Below are 27,695 nucleotides of genomic sequence, written 5' to 3'. Positions count from 1 at the left end.
GCAGGCAAAACCCCGGGACACAGTTATTTTATAATAATAATTATACATAGATAAATAATTATGTGATATAGCCGTGATAGCCCAATGGATATGACCTCTGCCTCCGATTCTGGAGGACGTAGGTTCGAATCCGGTCCGGGGCAAGCACCTCCAACTTTTTAGTTGTGTGCATCTTAAGAAATTAAATATCACGTGTCTCAAACGGTGACGGAAAACATCGTGAGGAAACCTGCAATTTTCTTAATTCTCTGCGTGTGTAAAGTCTGCCAATCCGCATTGGGCCAGCGTGGTGGACAATTGGCCTAACTCCTCTCATCCTGAGAGGAGACTCGAGCTCAGCGCAGCGCAGCGAACGCAGTGAGCCGAATATGGGTTGATAATGAGGAAATGATGATGATATAATTATGTTGTATTGTTTCAGTATATTCACAGATACCCTTCTGGAGAAGCACAAGCAGTCGCTAACGGAACTAATTCGTCGAGACAAGAACCATCCGAGTGTGATCATGTGGTCCATTTCCAATGAGCCACGGTCCAACAACTTCAAGGCTGACTCCTATTTTAAGTAAACAATCTTTTAATTACTATTAATTACTGTTGTATTTCTGTTATTATATTTGTATTGTTATTATATTTGTATTTCTGTTTTTGCTCCGATTTTCGGTCGCTTTTTCAAAACGATGGCAATGTGGACCGAGACGTAAAAAGTAGAATGAATGCGGGATGGATGAAATGGCGACAAGTCTCAGGTGTACTATGTGACCCGCGAATGCCTCTTAGACTTAAGGGTAAAATATACAAAACGGTTGTAAGACCTGTCGTGCTGTATGGATCAGAATGTTGGGCGGTGAAAGGGATGGATAGTAAACGAATGCATGTGAACGAAATGCGTATGTTGAGATGGATGTGTGGTGTGACAAGAATAGATAAGATAAGGAATGAGTATATAAGAGGAAGTCTGAAGGTGGCGCCAGTGACAGAAAAATTGAGGAGTAGAAGGTTAGCTTGGTATGGACATGTAATGCGTAGAGAGGAAAGTCATATTACTAGAAAAATTTTGAATGTGCAAGTGGAAGGTCATAAGAGGAGAGGAAGGCCAAAGAAGAGATGGTTGGATTGTGTGAAAGAGGACATGTGTGTAAAAGGAGTGGATGATGAGTTGACGAGTAATAGAAACGAATGGAAAAGATTGACATATTTTTCCGACCCCACTTAAGTGGGATAAGGGTAAGGAGATGATGATGACTGTTGTATTTCTGTTTTTTTTATAATCAAATTAATTATTTGGTACATTCTTGATTCCTGACATTTGTATTCTCTGTAGTTGTGTTATTGCAACCGACTCCTGTTTTAAGTAACAAATGCTTTAAGCATCTTATTTTATTTTAGTTATAATAAAATATTTTTCTTTTCATCTTTGGTACATTCTTGATTGCTAACATTCGTTAGTAAAAAAGTTAGTAGTACTAAACGTAGAGCGTTTATGTACTTCATATTAGTTATCTCAAGAAAGAACTTAAGTATCTCTTCTTTTCAGAAAAGTTGTGAAGCATGTAAAATCTATGGATTTATCAAGGCCCGTGACGATTGCCATTTCTCAAGGTTATTTAAATGATAAATCTGTAAGTATTTATTTATTTTTATTAGTATTTAAACCACACACCGGAATCAGTTACGTTTTCATTCTAAGCAATTTCTTCAACTTTAAGCCGTAAAGTACCAATTTAAGCATCTTTAAGAGTGATGTTAATTTATTTAATTCGGGTTTAGATTAATAAAGTTTTGTCATGTCGATGACTATCAAGTATCACAAGTACATGATGATGATTATTACCGACAGCTTACCGAGGTCTTCTGACTACGTCAGGGGCGTAGCTATCGCCTTATTAGCCGCCGCATCAATGATACGGAGCCCCTGGACTACAGCGGTCCCTTACGTGTAAAAGCAACAATTAGTACCACAGTCTCACTTAATCTGGTGCTTCCCAGAAAAAGTCTTAAAATAAACTAGAGTTTTCACTTCACACACAAAAGTTTAAAACTCCGTTTTTTTTTCATTATAACATCATACATATTAGGTTGAGTCACTGTCATATTTATTTTAAGCAACAATATTATTTTTGGGAGAATTTGTTACCCTTCATTTGGGACCCCCAAATAATTTTGATACAGGGCTCCTCCAAGGCACGCTACGTCACTCGTTCGTTTCGTATAGGTGTTATTGTTAATAGGTGGTATTAACATTTATGCGTCGGAGTCAGAAGAACGCTTTTCAATTGCTTTTGAGAACTTTAGAATTATGAAAAGCCTTAAACATAGCCTGATCCAGAACACGGACATAGCCTGAAGCCACAGTCTCTAATGAATGGAAGTAAACATCTATTTAAATTTTCGAATAGAAAATTTTCGAAAAGAGCCTTGATAGCCCAGTGGATATGACCTCTGCCTCTGATTTCGGAAGGTGTGGGTTAGAATCCGGTCCGGGGCATACACCTTCAACTTTTCAGTTGTGTGCATTTTAAGAAATTAAATATCACGTGTCTCAAACGGTGAAGGAAAACATCGTGAGGAAACCTGCATGCCAGAGAATTTTCTTAATTCTTTGCGTGTTTGAAGTCTGCCAATCCGCATAGGGCCAGCGTGGCGGACTATTGGCCTAACTCCTCTCATTCTGAGAGGAGACTCGAGATTAGCAGTGAGCCGAATATAGGTTGATAATGATGATGATGATTTAAATTTACAGGGTCAATACTTAGATGTGATTTGCTTCAACCGATACAACGGCTGGTACGCAAGCACCGGCCAGCTCCTCAACATAGCTAGCAACGTGGTGGAAGAGGCTACGGCGTGGCATCGCAAGCACAACAAGCCCGTCATCATGAGCGAATATGGCGCCGACACGCTTGCTGGGCTGCATTTGGTAAGCTTGTTTTTTTATTCTTTACAAGTTAAATCTCACCTGAAGGTAAGTGATGATGCAATATAAGATGAAAGCGGTGTAACTTGTGAGGAGTAGGATGAAATCCACACCCCTATCGGTTTCTACACGACATCGTACCGGATCGCTAAATCGCTTGGCGGTACGTCTTTGCCGGTTGGTAGGTAATTTAAAATGTTGGTACACTTTTGTTTCATACATTTTTTCTTTCAGGATATTTCTTAAATCGGGCCCATCTTATTTAAAGAAAAATAATTGTTGCACTCTAATTATTGCAGCTGCAAAACAAATAAAACATTATTTATAAAAATAATATCATTGGTAATTTAGTCCGTAATTTTTAAACAATAATAATCAGATTTTAAAATCTCAATGACAGCAGCTAAAGCATTGAAAAGACTGATTCAAGATATAAAAATTTTAAAAATCCGAAAAACAAAATCTCTTACTTTAGGGATTTTTCAAAACTATTCAAATTAGTTTTAGATAATTATGCGGTGTATCTACTATTTATGTTTTATTCATTAATTACGGGATATCTGTATATACCTAATTATCGCAGTTATATATATTTTAAATAATTAATACTACCCTATTACAGCTGCCAGAGTTCGTGTGGTCGGAGGAATATCAAGTCGCTTTGCTCTCGGAACACTTCAAAGCTTTCGATCAACTTCGTCACGCCGGTTTCTTCTCCGGAGAGCTCATTTGGAACTTTGCAGACTTCAAAACTGCACAGAGTGAGTTTATTTTACGTTCTTAATCACAATATTTGTTTTATAATCATTTTTCAAAGTATAGTAGGAATTTTTACTTTAACTTTGTACACTGCAATAGTGATTACATATTGTGTTGTTCTTATTTCTTTATTTACTACAAAACTTATCACAAATAGGTAAACTGTAGATTTCAAAAAAATATCTGGAAACCTACATAGGTTTTTAAACACCATAAGTTCGATCGACTTCTATAATTTTCTAACTATAAAAAACTAACTAAAATTTTTTATCTAATATTTTCTACCAGCCACACACTGTCAAGTAAGTACTATACCGTCAACTCTGAAGCGCACTTGAAGCGCCATCCAGTAACTTGATGGTGTGTGGCTATCAATATGCATGTCAAGTAAACTTGAAGCAAAAATTTAACTTCCATTCTGTCGACTTGAATCTGCCGCGTCATGGAAACTTGAAAGTATGTGTGAGGTATAACATTTTAGAATTTAAAGTATTGCGAGTGTTATTTAAATTATGGAACACGATTAAAACTTACGTGATATTAGGTCGTAGTAAGCCCGACTAGTTTCGAACCCATACGGGGCCCTTAGTCAAGAGCTGGTTCTTGCATCGCGGCACGATCCAATGGTGAGGAGTGAAGCTCCCAACGCGCAATGCGAGCAGCAGCGCGTCGCGCAGCCGCTTCGCAGTTTGGATCGTGAGTCGAAACTAGTCGGGCATATTTCGACCTAATATCACGTGAGTTTTAGCCGTGTTTCATAATCAATGAATATAAATAACACTCGCAATAGTTTAAATTCTAAAATGTTATACCTCACACACACTTTTAAGTTTCCATGACGCAGAAGACTCAATTCGACAGAATGGAAATTCCATTTTTGCTTCAAGTCTACTTGACATGCACATTGATAGCCACACACAATCAAGTTTAATGGATAGCGCTTCAAGTGCGCTGCAGAGTCGACGGTATACTACTTACTTGACAGTGTGTAGCTGGTAAAAAATATTAGATAAAAAATTTATACATATAGTTATACATGTATCCGTATTTCAGCAATAACACGAGTAGGCGGCAACAAGAAGGGTATCTTCACACGGGAGAGACAGCCCAAAGCTTCAGCTCACCACTTGAGAGCAAGATATCTATCACTTGCAGCCGCCGACAATGGAGCGCCCGCGCCTGATGTTGCATACTACGTCAGTGACAACAAACCTGCCGTCCACATTGAATTATAACAGTACTAGCAGACGCGCACGACTTCGTCCGCCCGTAGACCTCCTTAATCCGGCCCCCTCGCAAAATCCGTGTTAGCGGACCGGTACTATCTAAAAACTGCCTCCCTGCTAAATTTCGTCTTTGTACGTCGGTTTTTGAGATTTCGTGATGAATGACCTTTCGCATTTATATATTAAGATATATAAATGGTAATATTATAAAAGTATAATTATATACAATGGTAATAGTAAAATATTTGCCAACAGTTCAGTAACAGTAAAACAATTGCCCAAACTTTTACTTTTAAATTATTGTCAATTTAGGCAAACATAGAGGTAAATACATACCTACCTTCTATTCCTTTAATCGCATCAAAATGTTGATCGATATTGATTGTTGATGGTTTAATTCGAGATCCAAATGAGAGATAGAATAGAATGAATTGTGGATGATTTCACTTTGAGTGACATTTTGAATGTCCATAGCAAGTGTAAAATGCAACTTATGTGTTTTAGACATTACACATAGTTATTTTATTTTTCGAAGACTGTTTCGCTTTGAATGTATGTGGATACTAAAGTACCGCCAGCACAGCATAAACGCATTGTTAGACTATTTAAAGTTATAACAGAAATAGCCGTATGATATTATTATAAAAAACTCGTTTACAAAAATAAACATTACTTAGCAACTTTCAGGCAGACGATCCTTACTATTTCTACAATACAAACCAAAAAATACGCGTCGAATTGAGAAGATTACGTTTTTGTGCGCAACCTATTCTGCGCACCTTTCACTGTGCGCTGCCGCCAACAGCGTACGCACGGGGAGAGGTCGCGGAGGGGGTCGGGCGACCGTGCACCGTCGCTCCGAGGACATATGCACTATAGGCACTTTCATGCATAGGACGCCCACAGTGGTCCTTCGAGCCGGATCACTGTGGGCATCGGAATGTGACGCTTGTTGTTAAAATAGAATACTTTAAACTGACTGACAAGTAAACATCGAATTAAGAGTATGTGCGATTCGGTGGTCGACATTCATGCCTCCGTGGCGCAGTGGTAGGCGCGGTGGATATACAAGACGGAGGTCCTAGGTTCGATCCCCGGCTGGGCAGATTGAGATTTTCTTAATTTGTCCAGGTCTGGCTGGTGGGAGGCTTCAGCCGTGGTTAGTTACCACCATAACGGCAAAGACGTACCGCCAAGCGATTTAGCGTTCCGGTACGATGCCGTGTAGAAACCGAAAGGGGTGTGGATTTTCATCCTCCTCCTAACAAGTTAGCCCGCTTCCATCTTAGACTGCATCATCACTTACCATCACGTGAGATTGTAGTCAAGGGCTAACTTGTAAAGAATAAAAAAAAAAATGCGAGTGCCTAATGCATACGTCCTCGGTGTACGGTCCGGCCGTCTCCTCCTGTGTGTCGTATGGTGCTGAGATACCTACCCATATAATTTACGTTTAGATGATAGAATTAATCAAGAATAAAATGATAAAATTGAAAACAAACTTAATGGATTGGTAAGTATTGATTACGACTAAATTATATAGGTAAAGCCAGCTACACACCGTCAAGTGTGCAGCGCGCTTAAGGATGTAGACAAAATAGTAAGGTACGTTGCCTCCTCGTAGCTGTCCTGATAAAAAATATTTTGATACAAAAAATATAAAACAACACTTACTCATAAAACTTGTGAGGAGATTTTTCCTTTGTGTTTGGCATTACTTACTGGTAAATAGATAGGCATATAGGCATAGACGTCTTAGAAAGTCCAGACACCGTCTCCTGAACTAAATAGTGACCCACCTCAATTCAGACAGTTCGCATATACTTAATTACGCACTTACACGTACACACCGACAAGCATACAATGCACATAATTTAATTATACACACAAAGACCGCCATTAATTTCCTATAGGTATCTGGCAATTCACTTGACAGTCACACATAGACACTCGGCACATTATGGTGCTTCTTGATTGACTTAGATATACCGTCTGCCTATTTTAAAAGTCTATGCAGGAAAATAAGTAGATAGGTAGTTAATATTATGTATAAAAGTTATGAAATATTTTATGCCCACCAACAGTAACTTAAAATATCGAAAATGATGTTTATACCTATAGAAAATAATAAAATATAATAGTTATATAAATGTATTTTATAGAATATTAAATATTTTGAATGTATTTAGATAAAATGTGTTATTTTCATAGAATTAATTTATGTTACCTAACTACATCGTTGTTAATTTTATGTTGTACTGAGTGAAAATAAATGTATGTAATGCTGTTGTAAATATTTATTGCGAATAATTAATTAAAAGTACAAAAACAAAGCAATGTTGTCTTATTTCCATAGCACCAATCATCAAGTTTTTTTTAGTTTAGAATACTAAGCCTATCACGGAACAGAAAATTTATTTTCGGGCGATTTTTTTTTAAATTAGGTTGTATACGCGAGCGCTTGGCTGCAATCATGCTTGACAGTAGGTGTAAGCGATGTTGTAGCCTATGGTGGAACGCGCTTGCCTAGAAGACGCCTACTCACTCTCTATAGGGGAGAGCGGGGCTGAAAGTGCCGATTTTGACATAACCATATTATGATTCGGTTGAAACAAGTACTACGTCTGAAAGTAGTGGTTCATCCTAAGCCAAGTTTAGTTTTTATTACGAATTTACCTACAGATTTTGCACGTTTTAATAGTTTTTAAAAAAAAGTGATTTTTTCATGCAGCGGCGGCACTACCAACCCCACTTTGGAGCAAGTTTTCCCGTGGCTGAGGTCGGTGGTGCCGTTGATAATGCTAGGTGTTTGACGCGATTCATTTATCTATAACATAAATGAATCATGTAATACATATATTCAATTAATATATAATTTAAAAGACATCAATTATTTAGCCAGAACCGTCTAGTGGTTTGGGCTGTGCGTTGATCATAGATTTACGAGTCTGTACAAGTACCTAGCGTTGATAGATGAATACCATCACCTTTGCGTTTTATATATTAAGATACCGAGCTTTTTACCAGCTGTTTTTGCTTTGAATTGGCATTATTTTTGGGTTTTGCAAACGCTTGAGAGAAACAAAATCTTAGTTAACTAGAATCTAGGACCAGCTGTTTAAATAAAAAAAATAAAAGTATCATAAAACAAACACCACAGAACCTGTCACTGTCAGTGTCAATATGTCTGTGAAATTGTCAGAAACAAATGCATTTGTTTTGTATTTTTTTACAATAAATTTTAAAGCCTTAAAGAAGAATTGAGATGAATAAATTTTAAAAATCAAATTAAATTCAGCAACAAAGTAAATATAAATATAACTATAATATAATCCAATTTAAGGAAAAAGCTACAGTGTGCCTATATAAATTAAAAATTTGTATTATGAGTTGCGTTCAGTGCAAGGGTTCAAATTCAAAATATAAGTGTCCCACATGTAGGGCACCCTAGTAAGTGTTATTTTTCCCTTTTGTATTACTTTTTTTGGTGGTCGAGGTTTCTAGCACATCTGGTAGTTAGAAAAGTGCAACTTACGGTGGGCCACGTTTGCCTAGTCTCAGACTTGAAGATACCCACAGACTACACTGATAATTATCATCATCAGCCTATTTAAATGGCCTTCTACAAGACCAGACCTCCCTTCTCATAAGACAAGGGCTCCAAATGAGCTTAAAGCCCCCACCATGCTCCATTTTGGGTTGATTGGCTTAAGCTGCTAATGTTTGTAACAATGTTAATGATTATGATGTCTGTCATGAGATCAACATGATCATTGGTGCATGGCGTGAACAACCAACACAACACAACCACTTACAAACCCTGGGCTTACTTATTTTACTGAGAATTCCTTGGAAAAAAAGGTCAATACTTGTAAAATTAGTTGGATTTATATTACAGTTGCTCAATGGTCTGCTGCAAACTGCACAAGGAAGCTCCATGCTCGCCACCTCCGCCTCCAGAGCCTCCACAAGTTGAGCCTAAAGAACAACCTTTTGAGTATGATTTTCCTACAGAAGACACTGTTTCTATTGAAAAACTAAAATTACTAGGTAAATATCTCAGTACAATATACTTGGGCTTATAAACCAAAAGATATATTACCCTACATTACATTTCTATTGTGACAGAAGTCTGTCATTGAGACAATGGAATTATTTACTTCTTTTTTATAACTTTTGCTTGTCAAAACTCGTTAAATTAATTTAAGTTGCTTGAAATTATTCTGTAAGAGTTTCAAAGATAAGTGTAAACAAACAAAAAAAATGTTTTTTTAGCCCCATAACAGAAACATGGTTGTATACTAGTACATTCATTATTGATGGTATTGTTTTATGAAAATATTTTTATTGCAGAAGAGTCAAAAGAATTGAATAAATGTTTAGAAAATCCTCACGTAAGAGAAATTCTGAAAATACTAGACAGTGCACCACATCCAGATGTTTTAATAAATGAATACATGCGAGAGCCAATATTTACTGAGTTTGCAGATGCTTGTTTGAATGTTGTTCAGAATAAAAGTGAAGAGACATAATACTTAATTATTTTAGGTAAACTGGTTTTTATTAATAAGACAGAAAGCATTATTTATTGTGTTTCATTTAACAGAAGTTTCCTTTAGTTTAATATAATACCAAGTGTAGCCTAAATAGGTTGGCAGTTGAAGTATCAGTGTTGATTTATTTATATTAGGCTTAGTTTACAAGTACTTTTGAAACATCAGATAATAATATTATTAAATAATGGTGATAATATATATAAAATGAATACCCAAGCATTCCATGATACAAAATTAATTGTATCCAACCTTCAAGTTCTTGACCAATTGGAATATGCGTTGGGATTTGTTTGCAAATAAAATTAAAAATTCATAAATGCAAACGAATCCGAACGCATGTTCCAATTGGTCAAAAACTTTGAAGGTTGGATACCATTAATGGTGATGATGGTTCGAAAACTTAAAATTAAAGTTAGAATATAAACTGTAAGATCCTCAGTTCTAAGCAATGCCTAAGGCCACTGACATACTATTAGCTACATGCTAAATACTTAGTATGTAGTTAATAGTACCTATACTTACATATAAATAAATGCTAAGTAGTAAACGAAAATATTGATCATCCATTTAATATTTTGATCAATAATTTTCTTTGAAAATGTTGGCCATTAATCTGCAGTTATCTTTTTAACTTATGAGTAATATAGTGAGCATAAAACATAAGATAATAAGCTCACTGATAGACTATTTGTAGTAGAAATTTTTACTTATTATAAAGGTAAAGTTTGTCAGGTTATCTCTGGATTTACTGAACATTGAATGTTTTTACTAATAGACAATCACATCATTCATACGAGTGCCATCAACTGCCACCGAGTACCATCCACCTTCACACAGGAATTAAAACTATAAGTAATTGTAATGTTGTTATCAATTGTAAATTATAATACTGTACATGTTTTTTTTTAAAGATCAGAACCTGCCTTCCAAACCGGTGATAGAAACTTAAAGTACTTGTAAACAGCATACTTGAAATAAATGTATTTTGAAAGTAAACATAGGAAAATTCATTGTCCAACTATGTATTCTGTGGTCCAACATAGGTTTGGGTAATAGCCCTTGGGGTAGGCACTGCTTTTTTGCATCAATGAAGTGCATGCCACTGTATATATATATGTCACTGGTGTGTGTCATGATTTATTTCAACATTACGTCTCCACAAAAGTAATAAAACAAAATCATTATAAAATTCATTGTATTTTAAAAGTTTTAAAATCAGACATTCTTTTAAACCATGCATAATGCAAAAATAAATATGTTAAAAACTATAAATAGAAGTTCTATACACCAGAAAGTGCTGCTCTGAGTAATTGCTCAAGTTCATCAGATTTCTTCTTCTGTTCATTCAATTCCTCATCTATATGAGAAACAGCATCCATACAAGTGTCTATTGTTGATATATTTTTTTCTGCCATAATTATACTATCCTCTACATTTTTAAAATCTTTATCTTCAAGCATTAAATATTCAAAAGAATCTGAATTTAATTTGCGACGTTTGGCTTCTATATAATAGTCTAATTCATCTTCATTTTCCAAAATCTTGTGTTTAGCTTTTGAGTAAATTTCAATTTCAAACAACCAATGACTATTACGATAATCATCTAAAACATCCTTTTCATATATAGCAAGTCTGTGATCAAAATTTTCTAAGCTATTGATTTTCGCATATATTATAACATTTAAGAAATCTATCAGATCATAGTTTTGAAAGTACTGACTAAAATGTTCACTTGGTATACTCGTATCTGTTAGTTCATTGGGTAAAATGGCAACAACTTTACAAACAACTTCTTCGGGATCAGAAAAACAACCTATTTGATTGCAGTATTTACGAATCTGGTCTTGCATACTACATATACTCTTGGGAAGGAAAACATAATTTGGATCTGGAAGTTTAAGCTTTTGCATAATATGGAGGATAGCATTTGTATTATCTGACTGTTTGACATTGCTCGGTATAAATTCAAACGGTTTTGGATATGGAGAATTGTTATTTAAATATTGATTAAATTCTAATGGAAAAGTGGGATAATTAAAAAGATCTTCATTTGTTATTACTCGAGTTAACTTATCAACAGCAGTATTATAACATGCTACCAGTTTATGTAAATTTTTAAAAATAGTATCTGTTCTGCTGTCTTTCTCTAATTTTAATTTATGCCATATTTCATTACCAAGGTACCTTTGACAAATTGATTTTAAATAATCTATTTCGAGTTTTGGAGGTTTTGGAGAATTTTTTGCTAGCCATTTCAAAGCACTTCTTGTACAGCTGTTAATCGATATTCCAACATTTTTTACTTCTACAGCAAAAATTTTATATTCTTTTATAACATTGGTGTTTTTAAGTAATAATAGCTTCTCATTCAAATATTTTAGCTCTAGTGGTGTGTGCCTTTCTGCCATAATTACTGCAATAGGAAGTACTTGATATTGATATCTATGTTTTAAAGTCTGTTCTATCACTTCTTCAAGATTATTATCGGTTTCGGTTGCATAAAATAATAAACCGTTTGCACCATTTAAAGCTTCATTGGCAACACTGTAATTTTCACTTTTAATCAAGCTAACAGAAACAGCGAAGTCTATTAAATTGTTCCATGACTGTTTTCCTACATGTATAAGTGTGTCACTAACTTCATGATGTTTATTGTCACTCAATGCATCTTGTATCCATTTTTCAATATTAATTTTTCTATAAAGCCATTTATTTCTCCCTGGTATTACTATAGCAATTTTCCAAAAGAAGCATTTATCATATGGATATTGAATTTGTTTCATACGTTTTAATAAAGAAGATCTAATTAAATCAACAATGTTATATGACTTTGGAGAGGGTATTAGCTTCAGTTCTCCTACAAACCTATAACCACTATGTATAGCATTCATATGGCGCAAGGCCGCGTCTTGTGTAGGGCGTCTCAGTATTCGAGCTTCTTCTTGTGGAGTATTATCTGTTAGCCAAACTGGTGTGCCTTCTAACAGAGTTCGTCTCTTGAAATTTCTAATGAATTGATTTCTCCAAATATTAAACCACTTTTTCGATAGTTTTCTCGTTCTAAATATTTCAGCTTTCATTTCAGATTCACAAATTTCATTTGTCAACTCAGAAAAAATATTGTCAGTGGTTTCCTTTGCAAATGCAAACAATAATTTTAAACGTTCGATCTCTTCATTTAAAAGGACATTAATTGTTTCATAATTGACCTCATTGATAAGTTCATCTGTAAGTTCTACGGATTCTTTGTCTATTCTTTCTCTAAACTGCCTCTCTTGCTCCTCCGCCTGTCGCTTCAATTCCATTCTTTTTTCCTCCTCCAACTTTTTCCTTAATTTTTCTTGTCTCTCCTTCTCTTCTCTTTGACGCTTTTCTTCAATTTTTCTCAATTCTTCAAGCCTAAGCGCTTCTTGTTTTCGTTGTTCTTCCTCTTTTCTTTTTAATTCTTGCCTCTTTATATCTTCCTGACGTTTTCTTTCTTCTTCCTGTCGTTTTCTTTCTTCTTCCTGGCGTTTTCTTTCCTCAAATTCTTGACGTTTTCTAAATTCATCTTCTTGACGTTTTTGTTCTTCCTCGTTATAATTTTGTTCTACTTTATTGCTATTCTCGTTCCTTTCAATTTCATAGACATCATGTTTTGACTGAACAGATTTAAAAATATTATCAGCAACTGATTGTGCTTTAGTTTTAGTTTGAAAGATCGTATTATTGGCATCAAATAGAGGTTTGTTTGCGCTTTTGAACAAGCTACTGGGTGACAGAACTGTTGTTTCACCATTTGACACATTTTTATTAATATTTTCTAATTTGAAAATAGATTGTGGATCTGAAAAAGCGTGAGGTTTCTCATGTGATCCAAAGATACTTGATGGTTGTATTGGTGGTTCTTGTGGTTTTGCGAATATGTTCGTACTTTTTTCTGCATTATCGGTCTTGTTAAACAAATTGTTTCCTATCTTTGAAAATAAATTTTTACTAACACTTTCAGTTTGAGAAAACAAATTAGCGTTAGTGTTTGCAAAAATGTTTTTGTTAGTATCTCCTGTATTTGTATCTTGCGAACTGTCGTTTTGTTGTCTAAATATCGATTTATCAACAGATACATTTTTAAATACATTCGCAGGCTCGATATTATTAAATGCATTTTTAAACAAGTTGCTACTTTGACTTGCATTAGTAAAAATATTTTTTGTATCAGAATTAATTTTTGGTTCAATAAACGGTTTAACATTAGCACCAAATAAACTGCCTGTCAAGTTCGTTGCTTTCGTATCCTGTGGTTTAGAAAACGTGAATACACTTTTTGAGCTCTCCTGTAATACTTTCTCAGGAGAATTCTTAATAACCTCTGCTGGTGCAACTGGTGTAGCTGGTTGGAATGAGAATATTTTCTTTACTGGTGTTCTGTCAGTCTCATTTGAGTTTCTAGCAATGGTTTCTTTTCGTTGTTTAAGTTCAACCTTTACATTTTTAATTGGTTCTCTTTCAACATTTTCAAAATTTCTTCCTTGCAATATTTTTTGCAATTCTAATTTTAATTCTTGTACTTGTTTATTACTGTCATTAAGCGTATTATAACCCAAGTCTTCAGCGATTAAAGCTGATTCTTTTAATCTTCCATCAAAATTGAAACTGGAGTAAAGATTATGGCCCGCATATTTATCAACTGGCAGTGGACCACCAGAAATCACTTCACCAACATTACCTTGTCTCTTAGATTCTATAAGCTTTATAGATCTAGCAAGTGGATATGGATCACTGTCTTCTATAAAATGGTTCCTGTTGAGAATAACGGTAAGCTCTGTATCCATTTTAGAACATCGCAAACCATAGTGATTTATAAAGGACTTCATACTTTCAACTGATTCAAAAGCGAGGATCCTCATTAGTTCTTCTGCAGGATATTTAGAACCACCTCTGGGTGCATAAGCTTTTACAATCCTGGCTAATGATCTTGCCCTCACGTCATTGAAATAGCGCAAAAGAATACACGATTGAACATACGTAGCCTTTTCTTTAACAAGACGGAAGAATTTCACATAATTGTTGCTATCTAGTGCTGTGTATATTTGAATCGCCAACATAATAGGTTGAGATTTTTGGATGTTTTGTGGTAGTTGTTTAATCTGTAAAGAAAAAAAAATTATAATAATAACTTTGAAATAATCCTTTTTTGTACACTTCAAGAACCTGTTGCAATGCAGTTATGAGACTCATAGATGGTGCTTTGTTTTTTAAAGGAGGTCGGCCACTTTTATGCAAGCTATGACCAGACCATAAAGTGCCACAATTAACCTAATGTTTTATTGATAGCTTGTAATGCTGCAAATAATATGTAATTAAACTTTTTACTTTTTTAAAGCTGGAGAATATTAATGTACTTAATTCATTTTTTGTTGAGGTTAGAAGTGAATTTTAAATTGACACAATTATTTATTTAAATTAGCTCCATTTATCATTTATATTATATTATATATATTTTTAACAATAAATAACACAATAAAAATAATCACACCCAATATTATGTTAATAAGTTATTTATCTGTGGTGTAAGTTCAATAAGTTATTCATCAATGGCAATGACACACAGATTAAAAAGATATGAATGACTTTGCAGTGACAGTTGACTTTTTATCTATTTACTACTACTACTACTATTTGTGATCTTGGAGTTCTAACCCTATTAAGCCTTAAACCATACACAGACAAGTGATAAATCAATATATTATATACTTGTCTGTGTACTTAGAACTCCAAGATCACAAATAGTTTAAACAAAGGGAAAGGAAGGATTTTAAAGGCTTTTTAAATATCATTATTAGAACCTAATAAAATAAAATTAGAACTTAATTGAATCCTCCAACAATGAAATGTTTTTTCATGTAGTTTCACTTACCATCAGGTGTGTAGTCAAGGGCTAACTTGTAAAGAAAAAAAACATAAATGCGTTACAAAAGTGGTTCAGTACCAACCTCCCACCAGAAGTTGGCGTCGCCGAGGTTCAGCAGGGCGACGTAGCCGCGGAACTCCGCCTCGTTGGGCTTGTGCTCGGGCCGCACGTCCGAGTACATGTGCTTGAGCGTCTGGAGGCACTTGGTGAGGTTGTCCGTGTTCAGCTTCTGGTCGAACTGCGTGTGCTGCAGGTCGGCGAGCCGCGCGGCGCAGTGCGCGTGGAAACGCGCACAGAACTCGACCAGACGTATGGACTCTGTTCAAAGTATTTTTTTTTTATTCATTCTTTGACATGTTAGGCCTTGATTACCATCACACGTGATATTGAGTGATGATGCAGTCTAAGATGTGTGCGGGCTTACATTGAAGAGGCACAAATTTATTCTACCCATACCATGGTTTTCGTGATAGCCCAGTGGATATGACCTCAGTCTCCGATTCCAGAGGGTGTGGGTTCGAATCCGGTCCGGGGCATACACCTCCAACTTTTCAGTTGTGTGCATTTTAAGAAATTAAATATCACCTGCCTCAATCGATGAGGGAAAACATCGTGGGGAAACCTGCATACTAGAGAATTATCTTAATTCTCTGCGTGTATGAAGTCTGCCAATCCGCATTGGGCCAGCGTGTTAGACTTTTGTCCTTATCCGTCTCATTCTGAGAGGAGAATTGAGCTCAGCAGTGAGCCGAATATGGGTTGATGACGCCGACGACGACGACGACGATGGTTTCTACGCGACATCGTACAGGAACGCTAAATCACTTGCCAGTAGGGCGAAAACTAGCCACGGCCTAACAAATAACACCAGACCAGACCCGAGCCAATTTAGAAAATTTTTAATTCTTATCTGTCCAGAGCTGGGAATCGAACCCAGGATCTCTCTGTTGAGAACCAGACCAGAAGGGGTCTTCAAAACGAATCGTGGTGATGAACTAAAAATACAAAAATAATAGTTCAGAATTGGATAAAATGTAGCCTGTTGTTGTTGTTGTAAAATGTTGATCAATAACTATCTCCTGGTAAAAGTCCCATTTAAATCGGTGTAGCTGTTCCAAGACAAACAAAATTTTAAAAAAGGTTGTTTGTGTTTCAGTATTGTACACCAGACACTATGAGGGTACCTCAATACCAGGAGAGTTTTAAAATCAAATACATATGTATTTCTAACTGTGTGTACCTGAACAACAAAGTGCTTGCTGGGTGATGTCCTTCCGGATACCACGAAACCGATCCCACATAAAATGAAACCAATCCGCCAACGTTACCTTGAAAACATAAATATACATTTTTTATATCATATAACACGAAATGTACATAATATTTATTAAGTAAAAAAAATAATTTGACAAATATACTCGGAAAAACATAGTTGGTTAAAAATAGTTGCTCGTAGCACATGGGGATCTGCTGGTCGGCTGAGCGCGACTGTACCGACTGGCAACAGTAATAGAGTAGCGCCTCACTTGTCGAGTGGTGTCCGCGATCTCGTGCAGCAAGTAGGCGCTGGTGCGCATGAGCACAGGAGCCGGCCTCAGCTCGTAGCACATGGGGATCTCCTGGTCGGCTGAGCGCGACTGTACTGACTGGCAACAGTAATAGAGTAGCGCCTCACTTGTCGAGTGGTGTCCGCGATCTCGTGCAGCAAGTAGGCGCTGGTGCGCATGAGCACAGGAGCCCGCCTCAGCTCGTAGCACATGGGGATCTGCTGGTCGGCTGAGCGCGACTGTACTGACTGGCAACAGTAATAGAGTAGCGCCTCACTTGTCGAGTGGTGTCCGCGATCTCGTGCAGCAAGTAGGCGCTGGTGCGCATGAGCACAGGAGCCGGCCTCAGCTCGTAGCACATGGGGATCTGCTGGTCGGCTGAGCGCGACTGTACTGACTGGCAACAGTAATAGAGTAGCGCCTCACTTGTCGAGTGGTGTCCGCGATCTCGTGCAGCAAGTAGGCGCTGGTGCGCATGAGCACAGGAGCCGGCCTCAGCTCGTAGCACATGGGGATCTCCTGGTCGGCCGAGCTGCGACTGTACTGCTTCACCGCGCGCCACGGCTCCAACTCGCCGTCCGAGTCGATGACGGTCTCTAATGTCATCACCTGAAAAATTACATTAGATTCTAATTAAAAAAAAAAAAATTCTTATTAAAAGTTTTTAATAAAATTAAACATTTTTTAGGCTGACAATATGAAATACTGTGACGATAATTTAACACCGCCACAGGTTGGCAACCAGCGCAAATTGATTTATTGGACTTAGTAATTATAAATTTAATTTATATACTTAAACTAGCGGATGCCCGCGACTTCGTCCGCGTGAAACTCGATGTAAACTTTCAACTACCGCTACCCTACCCCTACCCTACCCCTACCCTACCCTACCCCTACCCCTACCCTACCCCTACCCTACTCCTACCCTACCCTACCCCAACCCTACCCCTACCCTACCCTACCCCTACCCTGTTTTCTAATTATTATTAATATGAACTTTATACAATAACAATAAAGCTCAAATTGACTACGTTTTAGTTACAAATTATTTGTATGTATAGTTTTTAATTAACAAATAAAATATAAGGGTTGATCGTAGAGGGGTGAAAATTTAGGGTTGTATGTATTTTTGTATGCTGTGTCATAAAAAAATAAAAACAAAAAATATTGCCTAAAAAATAAAAAAAAAATTTAGGGGTGGACTACCCTTAACATTTAGGGGTTTGAAAAATAGATGTTGGCCGATTCTCAGACCTACTAAATATGCACAAAAAATTTCATCAAAATCGGTCGAGCCGTTTCGGAGGAGTTCAATGTCGAACACCGCGACACGAGAATTTTATATCATCATCATCATCATCATATCAGCCGATGGACGTCCACTGCAGGACATAGGCCTTTTGTAGGGACTTCCAAACATCACGATACTGAGCCGCCTGCATCCAGCGAATCCCTGCGACTCGCTTGATGTCGTCAGTCCACCTGGTGGGGGGTCGGCCAACACTGCGCTTACTAGTGCGGGGTCGCCATTCTAGCACTTTGGGACCCCAACGTCCATCGGCTCTTCGAACTATGTGCCCCGCCCATTGCCACTTCAGCTTCGCAACTCGTTGAGCTATGTCGGTGACTTTGGTTCTTCTGCGGATCTCCTCATTTCTGATTCGATCACGCAGAGATACTCCTAACATAGCTCGTTCCATCGCCCTCTGTGTGACTCTAAGCCTTCTTATGAGGCCCATAGTTAGCGACCAAGTCTCGGAACCATAGGTCATCACTGGCAACACGCACTGTTCGAAGACTTTTGTCTTCAGGCACTGAGGAATTTCGGACGAAAAGATGTCGCGAAGCTTCCCGAATGCAGCCCAGCCGAGTTGGATTCGACGGTTCACCTCTTTCTCGAAATTGGACCTACCTAACTGGATCATATGTCCTAGGTATATGTATTCGTCTACAATTTCGAGTGCAGCGTTCTCAACTATAACTGGGTGGAGCGATACATGAGCATTACACATTATTTTTGTTTTGCCCATGTTCATTTTCAGGCCCACCTGTTGAGAAACGCTGCTGAGGTCATTGAGCATGGTACTAAGGTCATCCAGAGTCTGTGCCATGATGACTACATCATCCGCGAACCGCAGTTGAGTGATGTACTCGCCATTGATGTTGATGCCAAGTCCGCTCCAGTCCAGAAGCTTAAAGACGTCTTCCAGTGCGGCGGTAAATAGCTTCGGAGAGATCACATCTCCCTGACGCACTCCTCGCTGCAACTGGATTGGCCTCGTAGTCTGATCCTGAATACGGACTGACATAGTGGCGTTTTCGTACAAGCACTTCAACGCTTGGATATACCTGTAATCAATTCGGCATCTCTGCAATGACCTTAGCACAGCCCAGGTTTCCACCGAATCGAAGGCTTTCTCATAGTCCACAAACGCTAAGCAAAGTGGCTGGTTATACTCGTGAGTCTTCTGTATAACCTGCCGCAGCGTATGGATGTGGTCTATGGTACTAAAGCCTTTTCGGAAACCGGCTTGTTCGGGAGGCTGGAAGTCGTCAAACCTATTAGCGAGACGATTCGTAATGACTCTCGAGAACAATTTGTAAACATGGCTTAGCAGCGAGATGGGTCTGTAATTCTTCAGCAAGGTGTTGTCACCTTTTTTGAAGAACAGAACCACCACGCTCCTATGCCACGCCTCAGGCGTCGTGCCCTCGTGAATGACGGAATTGAACAATCGCTGAAGGACTTTAAGTATCGGTTTTCCACCCGCTTTCAGGAGTTCTGCTGTGATTCCGTCCTCACCTGGCGCCTTATTGTTCTTCAGGTGTTTGAGAGCCACACTAATCTCGTATAGGCTGACGTCCGGGATATCTTCGGTATAGTGTCGGGTCAACTTGGCTCTGGGGTCTTTAGCCAAATTGGCAACAAGCTGCTGAGTAGTCGTGTATAGCTGTCCATAGAACTTCTCGACCTCACTTAATAACTCGGGCTTGGAAGAAATTAGATTACCGTGTTCGGTCTTCAAACGCGTCAGCTGCCTCTGTCCAATAGACAGATCTCTGGCGAAAACTTTCGAGCCTCGATTATTTTCAATCGCATTTTTAATACGCTCGGTATTGAAATTTCGCAAGTCGCTGGTTTGCGACTTAGAGATCTGTCTACTGATTTGTCGGTATTTTGACGCATCTGCTGAAGACTGTAATCTCATTTCTTGCCTCTCTTCCATGAGTTTAAGTGTTTGGTCCGAGAACTTTTTGGTTCTTTTCGCACGGTGGGTCTTATAGAACTTAGACCCAACGGAATGGACAGTTTCCACGAACCTGTTGTTCAGATCGTCCACAGTTTCGCAATTTGCTAGGCAATCAAAGCGGTTCTGCAGTTCTAGTTGAAAGGACTCGGGGTTTTGAATATGGGCACGAGTAGGTCGGAGCGTAGACTTCACCAGTCGATACCGTTCCAGCTGAATGTTGATATTCAACGTGCCTCTAACCATTCGGTGATCGCTACCGGTTTTCACCCTATGGATCACAGAAACATCGTTGAATATTTGCCGTCTGGTAGACAAGATGAAGTCGATCTCGTTTTTCGTGGAACCATCGGGGCTCATCCAGGTCCATTTCCTGTGTGGTGGCTTCTTGAAGAAGGAGTTCATCATAAAGAGGCCCTCCTTCTCCATGAAGTCAGCCAACATTTGGCCCCTATCGTTCCGTTGCCCATATCCAAATCGTCCCACTTTCAACTCTGAACCGCTACGTTCGCCCAGCTTTGCGTTAAAATCCCCCATCACAACATTGTAATAAGAGTTTGAGGCATGTATGGCTTTAGAAATATCCTCATACAATACCTCTACCTCCTCGTCGGGATGTGTCGAGGTCGGTGCGTAAACCTGTATAACCTTCAACGAATACCGTTTGGTAATTCGGAGGACCAGGAACGCTACCCTGCTCGACACACTCTCGACTTTTACAACATTGTTCACGAGGGACTTGTGAACGATAAATCCGACACCACCCTGGGACTGTTGGTCGCCCTCCCGGTAGTAGAGCATGTTGCCGGATTCAAGGATTATCGAGCCCTCCCCCTCTCTTCGGACTTCAGACAATCCTATGATATCCCAGTGCAACTTGCTCATAACTTCTTCCAGCTCGATGACCTTTTCGTCGGACCTCAAAGTGCGTGCGTTGTATGTTGCCAGGTCTAGTCGTCGGGGTTGGCAGCGGAATCTCTGCCGGAGATTCTTAACACCCCTTGCCCCGCCGTTACCATAACCGCTGCCAGAGCCAGGAATAGCGGGGCTGCCGGGGACTAGGGGCTGTGTTTTGTTTTTGCCGTCCATACAAAGTTTTGCCCAGTACTGACCACGCTGGGCATGCGGGTTGGTCAGCGCAGTGCTAGATTACTCGCGCCGGTGTCGCTGCTGCCCGACACCGGCCTGAGGCATTTCGTAATCTAGCCTGTGGGAATGGATATACCGCCATTCGTCGGTCGCCAGAGCCTCGTCGGTCCATCTGCAGGGTGCACCACGAGCAGGTGAGGTTGGCAGTTGGGGAGACTGACTGGTACTAGCCTCCCCCTTACACCCCATTTTTATATATTAGAGATATATTTTCAACTACACTATTCTGTTCTATTATGTAAAATCCTAAGAGAGAGACGAATATCTTAGCAAACCATAGATTCACTGTGCGTGGTAGAGAGAAAAACTCCGAGCAGAATCCTGAACTTGTGACTACAGGATGTAGGGTTAAGGAATTCCTTGACGATCGATCAACACTCCCCGTTCTCTGCTAGTGTTGTTCTCCCTGCCTAGCCAAATTTGGTAAGATCCTATAAGATCCAAAGAACACTGACTAATTTACGTATTATAACTGAACCAAAACTACTAATAATAACTAAAATTATAGTAGGATTAGGAAATACATATATCAACTCACCTGGTGTTCAGATTGTCTGTGTAGAAGCTCTTTTTCGGGGCACATATCTGGACAAGTACCGATAGTGGCCCCACCCACCTTCACCCTGGAACCAGCTCCACCCCATGCTCTTAATACTCTACAAAACAAAACAAACCTATACAAAAACCATACTCAACTTGTACTATTTACTAACAAACAAATTAGAAATGAAGGTAGAAAAAGCATGTCATTTTATAACTTATTTATTTCATTAAATTTTATTTAATAGTACATTATGATATAAGTGCGGTAAGTTGAAAATTACAGCCAAGACAATATTGCAGCTCGAGCCAAAGGTGACTCTTTGCCAGGATTTTAAAAGTACTGTTGGTTTTTAGATGGATGACAAAGGCTTTATATTACATAACGGCAAATGTGCTTAATGAGATACATTACGATATTGAAATTAGTGAAATAAGCAATACTTCTAAACTTATTAATTTTATTTTCATTAATTTAAGAACAAATACTTATAAGTATTATTAGGTGTAAACTGACTAGTAAATTATACCCTCATTTTTAATCTGATTGTCTATGAGTATGTGTTCAGTATGGCATAAGATATGCATTGAATCAAAATAAATGATTATTGCTATAGATTTTCTATTTTGTGATCTTACAATTTATTATTTATAATAATTCTAAAAAATATATCACAGTCACACTGAAATTTCTCAATTTTCAAGAACTTTTTTTTCCTTCTTTGGTTTTTTTTATTATATAATTTTTTATTATAATTATAATTATTCTTCATACTCTTCGTCACACTACAGTCAATAGGAGCAGAGTTCTGAAGGCAAATGTTGGGAAAATGGGAGAAGTTATTCCATTTTTAAAGCGATAATACTGTAAGGGCTGGATTAATGGTTCACAAATAAAAATACCTGTCTCTTGCATCCAAAGTCCTCCATTTCTCGTCAGGGGTCACAGAGACCCTGGCGCGAAGTTTATGCAGCTCAACAGCTGCTTCTGAGGTTGACAGAGTTGTTGGAACTGTTGTTACCAATACAGGAGACTCTATACCACTGGTAGGTTGACTGCAAGTAAACAGGTTTTATTATATTATTTCATAAATATAAACAATTTTAATAAATCTGCTTACGTAATACTTGAACAGCACGATGTAACTAGAAAAATATATAGCACACAGTAATATAACTTAGTGTACAATATTATAGGATACAATAGTAGTTCAGTACACTTACAACTTTGGTGGTTTAACTATCTTGGGTACTACAACAGTCTTCCTCTTGACTGGAAGTTTTAACTCTAATGATTGTCTTTTTGGTACATCCAAATCCATTGCTGTAAGAATAAATAATGCATATGCATTAAAGAAAAACAGTAACTAACAAAATGAACATAAGCACATTATATTTTGGATAAAAAGTAGAATATATAGTGCCTATGTCTAATATAGGTTCGCTGGTCCCAGAGAAAATGTGTTACAATATATAACATGCCTCAGTTCTATATTAGAAGAGGTGTCCAGTTGTTCTGGTGGAAACCTGCCCGGTTTGGCTGTGGGATGGTGCGGGTGACAGTTCATTTCACTCTTGAAAGTTTGCCACAATTTACGATAATAGTACATATGATGAATATCATACAGGGGACTGTCATCATACCCTTGATATCTAAAAAACACTTAAGTTAAGAGTTTTCATTAAAATCCTGTGTTTTGCCCATTAAACCCGCTTCTGATGTCAAGCCGTCTCTGACAATATATTAATCAACTTTGAAATTTCAAGATGTTCAAGTATATGAAGTACTTTGGCTGTTGATAAACGTTTTTACAGATATAATAATAAATTACAGATTTTGATATAATGAACTTACATTTCTGCCTTGTAATTCTATATGCTGGAGCTCCGACCATTGCTGATAGTTCTGCTTTCACATCTGGGTCTGGAAGCCACTCTGGATCATCATCCCGCTTGCTCTTTCTTCTTCTACAACACAATTCCTTTTTGTACATTACTAGTTTCAACTTAAGATAAATTTACAAAATACAGTAATTTTCACTGTTGCTGTATGAAAATCTAGTAAGTATTTTCAGCCACAGAGTAAATCCACATTTAGCATCATGGACTCCCAAACCATAAGAGAAAATAACAAAATATGGTGAAACTAGTGGAAGCCTGCAACTCAGTTAGCATAAAATACTATTTTTAGTCCTACAGGATTTCTTTCTAGGATAAAGAATTAGCCTAGTCCAACATCTTATTTATCCAAATAACAAATTTAATTTAAATTGATTCAGTGGTTTATAAAGACAGACTGACACACTTATAATATTAGTATACTCACACTCTTGGTTTGGTGCGAGTTACATCAAACATGAAGCCATCAAAAGCTCCGGCATTCAACACAGCTCTCTCTGCCGATGTCTGTTGGTCATACTCAACAATGCACATGTGCTTCTTGGGCATCAGCCGTATCCTGAGCACTTTCCCAAACTTGCTGAAGTGCTTCTCGGCAACTTTATTTTCAAATAGCCCTTCAGGGACATTTGAGCACCTGTAAAATATAGTATGTTGACTATCTTCATGGTCCAAAATTCAAAAATTCAAAATTCATTTATTTCAAAAAGGCTCAGTTTACAAGCACTTTTGATATGTCAGTTGACTATTTGTAAAGATTCTACCACCGGTTCGGAAGGCAGGTTCTGCTGAGAAGAAACCGGCAAGAAACTCAAAAAAATCATACAATTGCTCTTTTAAAAAAATCATACAATATTATAATTATAATTTACAATTGATGACAATTACAATTTCTTATAGTTTTACTTTCTGTGTGAAGGTGGAAGCTGATCCAACAGCCTCCAAGCATCTTTATCATTAAGGAACTCATCAATGTAGTAGTAACCTAAAGTAAAGCTAATGTTTTTTAACACATTGCTTAAAGCTATGCATTGGCAGGTCCATCACAGTTTTAGGGATCTTGTTATAAAAGAGTACACCCAAACCTACAAAAGATTTTTTTTACTCTTTGGAGACGATATGCAGAAATAACTATAGTCAGATCGGGTAGGTATTTTAAACAATGTAAATAAACAAAAACATATGATTCAGGGGTGCTCAACATTTTACTAAAGCATTATTCACGAATATTGTCATGAAATAAAACTTCCTTTGATAGACAATTTTTTTTATATTTTATGTTCCTATAAACTGTTATTTATCGAACAGATAATGTTTCACTTATATTTAGGGTTCCGTGGTCAATAAAGAACCCTTATAGTTTTGTTTTTTTATTATGTATAAGCAAGCACCGCTTAGCTGTACGCTAGATTGTAAGCTATGAGGCAGCCTTTGGTAGAACGCGCTTGCCTAGAAGATGCCTATTCACTCTTGACTTGAAGATACCCATACCCATGTCCGTCTGTCCTTCTATCTGTAACTCAATTACTAATAGAAAACTGTAGCTTGACTATGAAAATTATGTACGCGATTATAGGCGTAAATTAAAAACTTGACAAGTAGTTTTTACTCGTTTTCTCGTAGTGTGGGTTATTGTTAGGTATACGTTTTTATGTAGAATTTGATGAGTTTGTTAAGACACTACTTTTCAATTTAGGCCTCTATTTGTAAAATATTAAGATTTAAAGTGCTAATTTAATTTCGTACTAAACTAAATAAAATTAAAAACAGTAAACGAACAACAAATAACAATAATAAACAATAACAACGAAACGAGAACAAAACGAAATAACAAAAATTAAAAGGGAGTTAACGAATACTGTGAAGTAGGAGTATTAGTCACAGACAAAAAATAAAGTAGTGTTCTGTGCTGTGAAGTGTGAACTGTCAAATCTCAAATCTTCTTTCACTTAATACAAAATCAAAAAATTAATCATAGTTTAAGGTAATTCTGCAATAAATGAAAATATTTTATTCACATTATAATAAAAGAAAACATCATTTGAATTACATCTTCTTTCTTCTTTTGATATGATAATACGATAATACGATTTATAAAATTAATTAAAGCTCTTATTTAATTTTATAAATGCATATTAATACCCATAAAACTCAATCTTTGTTTTTCAAAATGGTTTGTGACTCATGTCTGCTTGGGGTATTTAAGGTTCTTTTTATGTCGTTTGTGTTGTATTTCTGCAAACTCTATTTAATTAACATAGAGGAATTAGACATGGAAATGCATCGCACCCAAATGCAGCAACAAAATTGTCTGTCGTTTTTAGAGGGGGACGAGGTAAACTCACACATCGAAAAAATTTAACAAGAATAAATAATAATTATAATCTGTACACAGAATATTCAATTAATGGATCAATGTTTTGCTGTTCGTTCGTTCGTTAGAAGAATAGAATCGATTTTTCTTTTATATATTGTTTTAATTTATTATTAATTATAATTATGTTTTTGACGACCTCCGTGGCGCAGTGGTATGCGCGGTGGATTTACAAGACGGAGGTCCTGGGTTGGATTCCCAGCTGGGCCGATTGAGGTTTTCTTAATTGATTCAGGTCTGGCTGGTAGAAGGCTTCGACCGCGAAGGCGTACCGACAAGCGATTTAGCGTTCCGGTACGATGTCGTGTAGAAACTGAAAGGGGTGTGGATTTTCATCCTCCTCCTAACAAGTTAGCCCGCTTCGATCTTAGATTGCATCATCAGTTACTGACTGAACATCAGTTACTGAGTGAGACTAAAATCAAGGGCTACCATGTAAAGAATAACAAAAATAAAATAGAAATATTTTCAAATTAAACGTCACGTCATCTTTTAGTGAATTAGAAGTTGTTGACCGTTTTTCATGCCATTGACTGACTGACTACTTACTACACAAACCGGAATTATTAGGGAGCTTTTTAGACGACGAAAACGATTACAACAATGAAACATCGATACAATCGATAACGCGTTAGATCGTTGGTTGTTTGACAGAGAGGTAACGTCTTGCGGGGCAGGTCTTTCTATAATTGGTCCGTGATAATTAATTTGTTGTATGTGAATCCGGACTCAAAAGGGCTAGAACCCAGAGCCGTAAAGCTTATTATTAAAAATAAAATGTATGTGAATCGAAACAAAAAGTGTCGCTTAAAAGAACCTTTTTGAGTAGTATTATTGTTGTGTAAAAAACCTAAAGTTGTGGACTATAACTTATGTTCATGTCTAGTAAGACGTGGGTTTAAATCTCCTTTTCGTTTGTACAAATTAATATTTTGTCATTGTTTTTTTGGTTTGTGGTTTTAATTTGTCCAACTAGGCATACCTCGCCAGTGCCCCATAGTTGGATGCCCTTCACAATAATGAATTAAGTATTTTAAATAGCACAATAATTATTCCTTATGTTGAAGTTATTAAAACTACTGAATTGGGCCTCATTGAGCATATTATTCAAAAATTCGATATCATAATGCGATATGGAACCAACTAGAACCAACACATTAGCCAGGTGACCTTGCAATAAGAAAATATTAATAATGATTGATCATCTTCCTTGAAACTGCGGAATTTTACAATTAGTTAAAACAGCAAAAAGGTTTTACGGGTACTTACGTTACGGAGGTCTTGTTGTTAAAAGACTTATCTAAAAGTGGACTTCGAAGCTTTTTTACAGGGCTTACAGGTTCCTCATCCATGTTTTTGAAACCATGTTTTATAACCTCAAATATAATATAATATTTTAAGCGCAATTCATATAAAATTATTATTCCTTAATCATCTTGTAACTGAAATACGTTCAAACCAAGAAGAAATCACATTGAAATTACTTTATTTAAATGCTTAAAACCTTACAACAAAAATTAAACAAAATAAATCACTGGCATAATGGCATTACAAAAACCACAGACTCACACACAGATCACTATTAGGACT

General features: G+C 37.2%; 3 protein-coding genes across 5 annotated transcripts in view; 2 read left to right on the top strand and 1 right to left on the bottom strand.

The window, feature by feature from the left end:
• LOC112051739 (beta-glucuronidase) overlaps positions 1-7,235 on the top strand; it is a 46,094-nt gene extending 38,859 nt beyond the window's left edge. For all 3 annotated transcript variants that reach the window (XM_024090518.2, XM_024090519.2, XM_024090521.2), the window contains exons 9-13: positions 422-565; positions 1,538-1,622; positions 2,744-2,920; positions 3,540-3,678; positions 4,730-7,235. In XM_024090518.2, coding sequence (XP_023946286.1) covers positions 422-565; positions 1,538-1,622; positions 2,744-2,920; positions 3,540-3,678; positions 4,730-4,911 — 727 coding nt within the window. In that variant the 3' untranslated portion in view covers positions 4,912-7,235. The remainder of the gene's footprint in view (positions 1-421; positions 566-1,537; positions 1,623-2,743; positions 2,921-3,539; positions 3,679-4,729) is intronic.
• Positions 7,236-8,078: 843 nt separating this feature from the next.
• On the top strand, positions 8,079-9,486 carry LOC112051736 (zinc finger HIT domain-containing protein 3). Its single transcript, XM_024090516.2, has 3 exons — positions 8,079-8,352; positions 8,801-8,952; positions 9,256-9,486. The coding sequence occupies exons 1-3, from the start codon at positions 8,288-8,290 to the stop codon at positions 9,432-9,434; spliced, it is 396 nt and encodes a 131-aa protein (XP_023946284.1). The 5' UTR covers positions 8,079-8,287; the 3' UTR covers positions 9,435-9,486.
• A 1,150-nt stretch (positions 9,487-10,636) lies between these two features.
• LOC112051742 (protein xmas) lies at positions 10,637-27,645 on the bottom strand. The gene is made up of 10 exons (XM_052885236.1): positions 27,375-27,645; positions 24,159-24,368; positions 23,688-23,800; positions 23,057-23,156; positions 22,736-22,888; positions 21,831-21,948; positions 17,322-17,504; positions 16,589-16,676; positions 15,431-15,666; positions 10,637-14,584 (listed from the first exon to the last, which is right to left on the bottom strand). Exons 1-10 carry the CDS (start codon positions 27,455-27,457, stop codon positions 10,739-10,741), a joined length of 5,130 nt encoding a protein of 1,709 aa, XP_052741196.1. The 5' UTR covers positions 27,458-27,645; the 3' UTR covers positions 10,637-10,738.
• Positions 27,646-27,695: the final 50 nt, after the last annotated feature.

Source organism: Bicyclus anynana, chromosome 14 (assembly GCF_947172395.1).
Source record: "Bicyclus anynana chromosome 14, ilBicAnyn1.1, whole genome shotgun sequence".
NCBI lineage: Eukaryota > Metazoa > Arthropoda > Insecta > Lepidoptera > Nymphalidae > Bicyclus > Bicyclus anynana.
The sequence above is the reverse complement of the archived record's forward strand: the minus strand, read 5'-3'. Positions and strand labels throughout refer to the sequence as shown.

Excerpts from the sequence above, each read along its gene's own strand:
- LOC112051736 (XM_024090516.2), top strand. The coding sequence starts at position 8,288 with ATGAGTTGCGTTCAGTGCAAGGGTTCAAATTCAAAATATAAGTGTCCC. Across the intron at positions 8,353-8,800 it reads CCCACATGTAGGGCACCCTA|TTGCTCAATGGTCTGCTGCA; the intron begins GTAAGTGTTATT and ends TTTATATTACAG. Across the intron at positions 8,953-9,255 it reads TGAAAAACTAAAATTACTAG|AAGAGTCAAAAGAATTGAAT; the intron begins GTAAATATCTCA and ends TTTTTATTGCAG.
- LOC112051742 (XM_052885236.1), bottom strand. The coding sequence starts at position 27,457 with ATGGATGAGGAACCTGTAAGCCCTGTAAAAAAGCTTCGAAGTCCACTT. Across the intron at positions 23,801-24,158 it reads ACTCGCACCAAACCAAGAGT|AAGAAGAAAGAGCAAGCGGG; the intron begins GTGAGTATACTA and ends ATTGTGTTGTAG. Across the intron at positions 23,157-23,687 it reads TAGAATTACAAGGCAGAAAT|CAATGGATTTGGATGTACCA; the intron begins GTAAGTTCATTA and ends TTATTCTTACAG.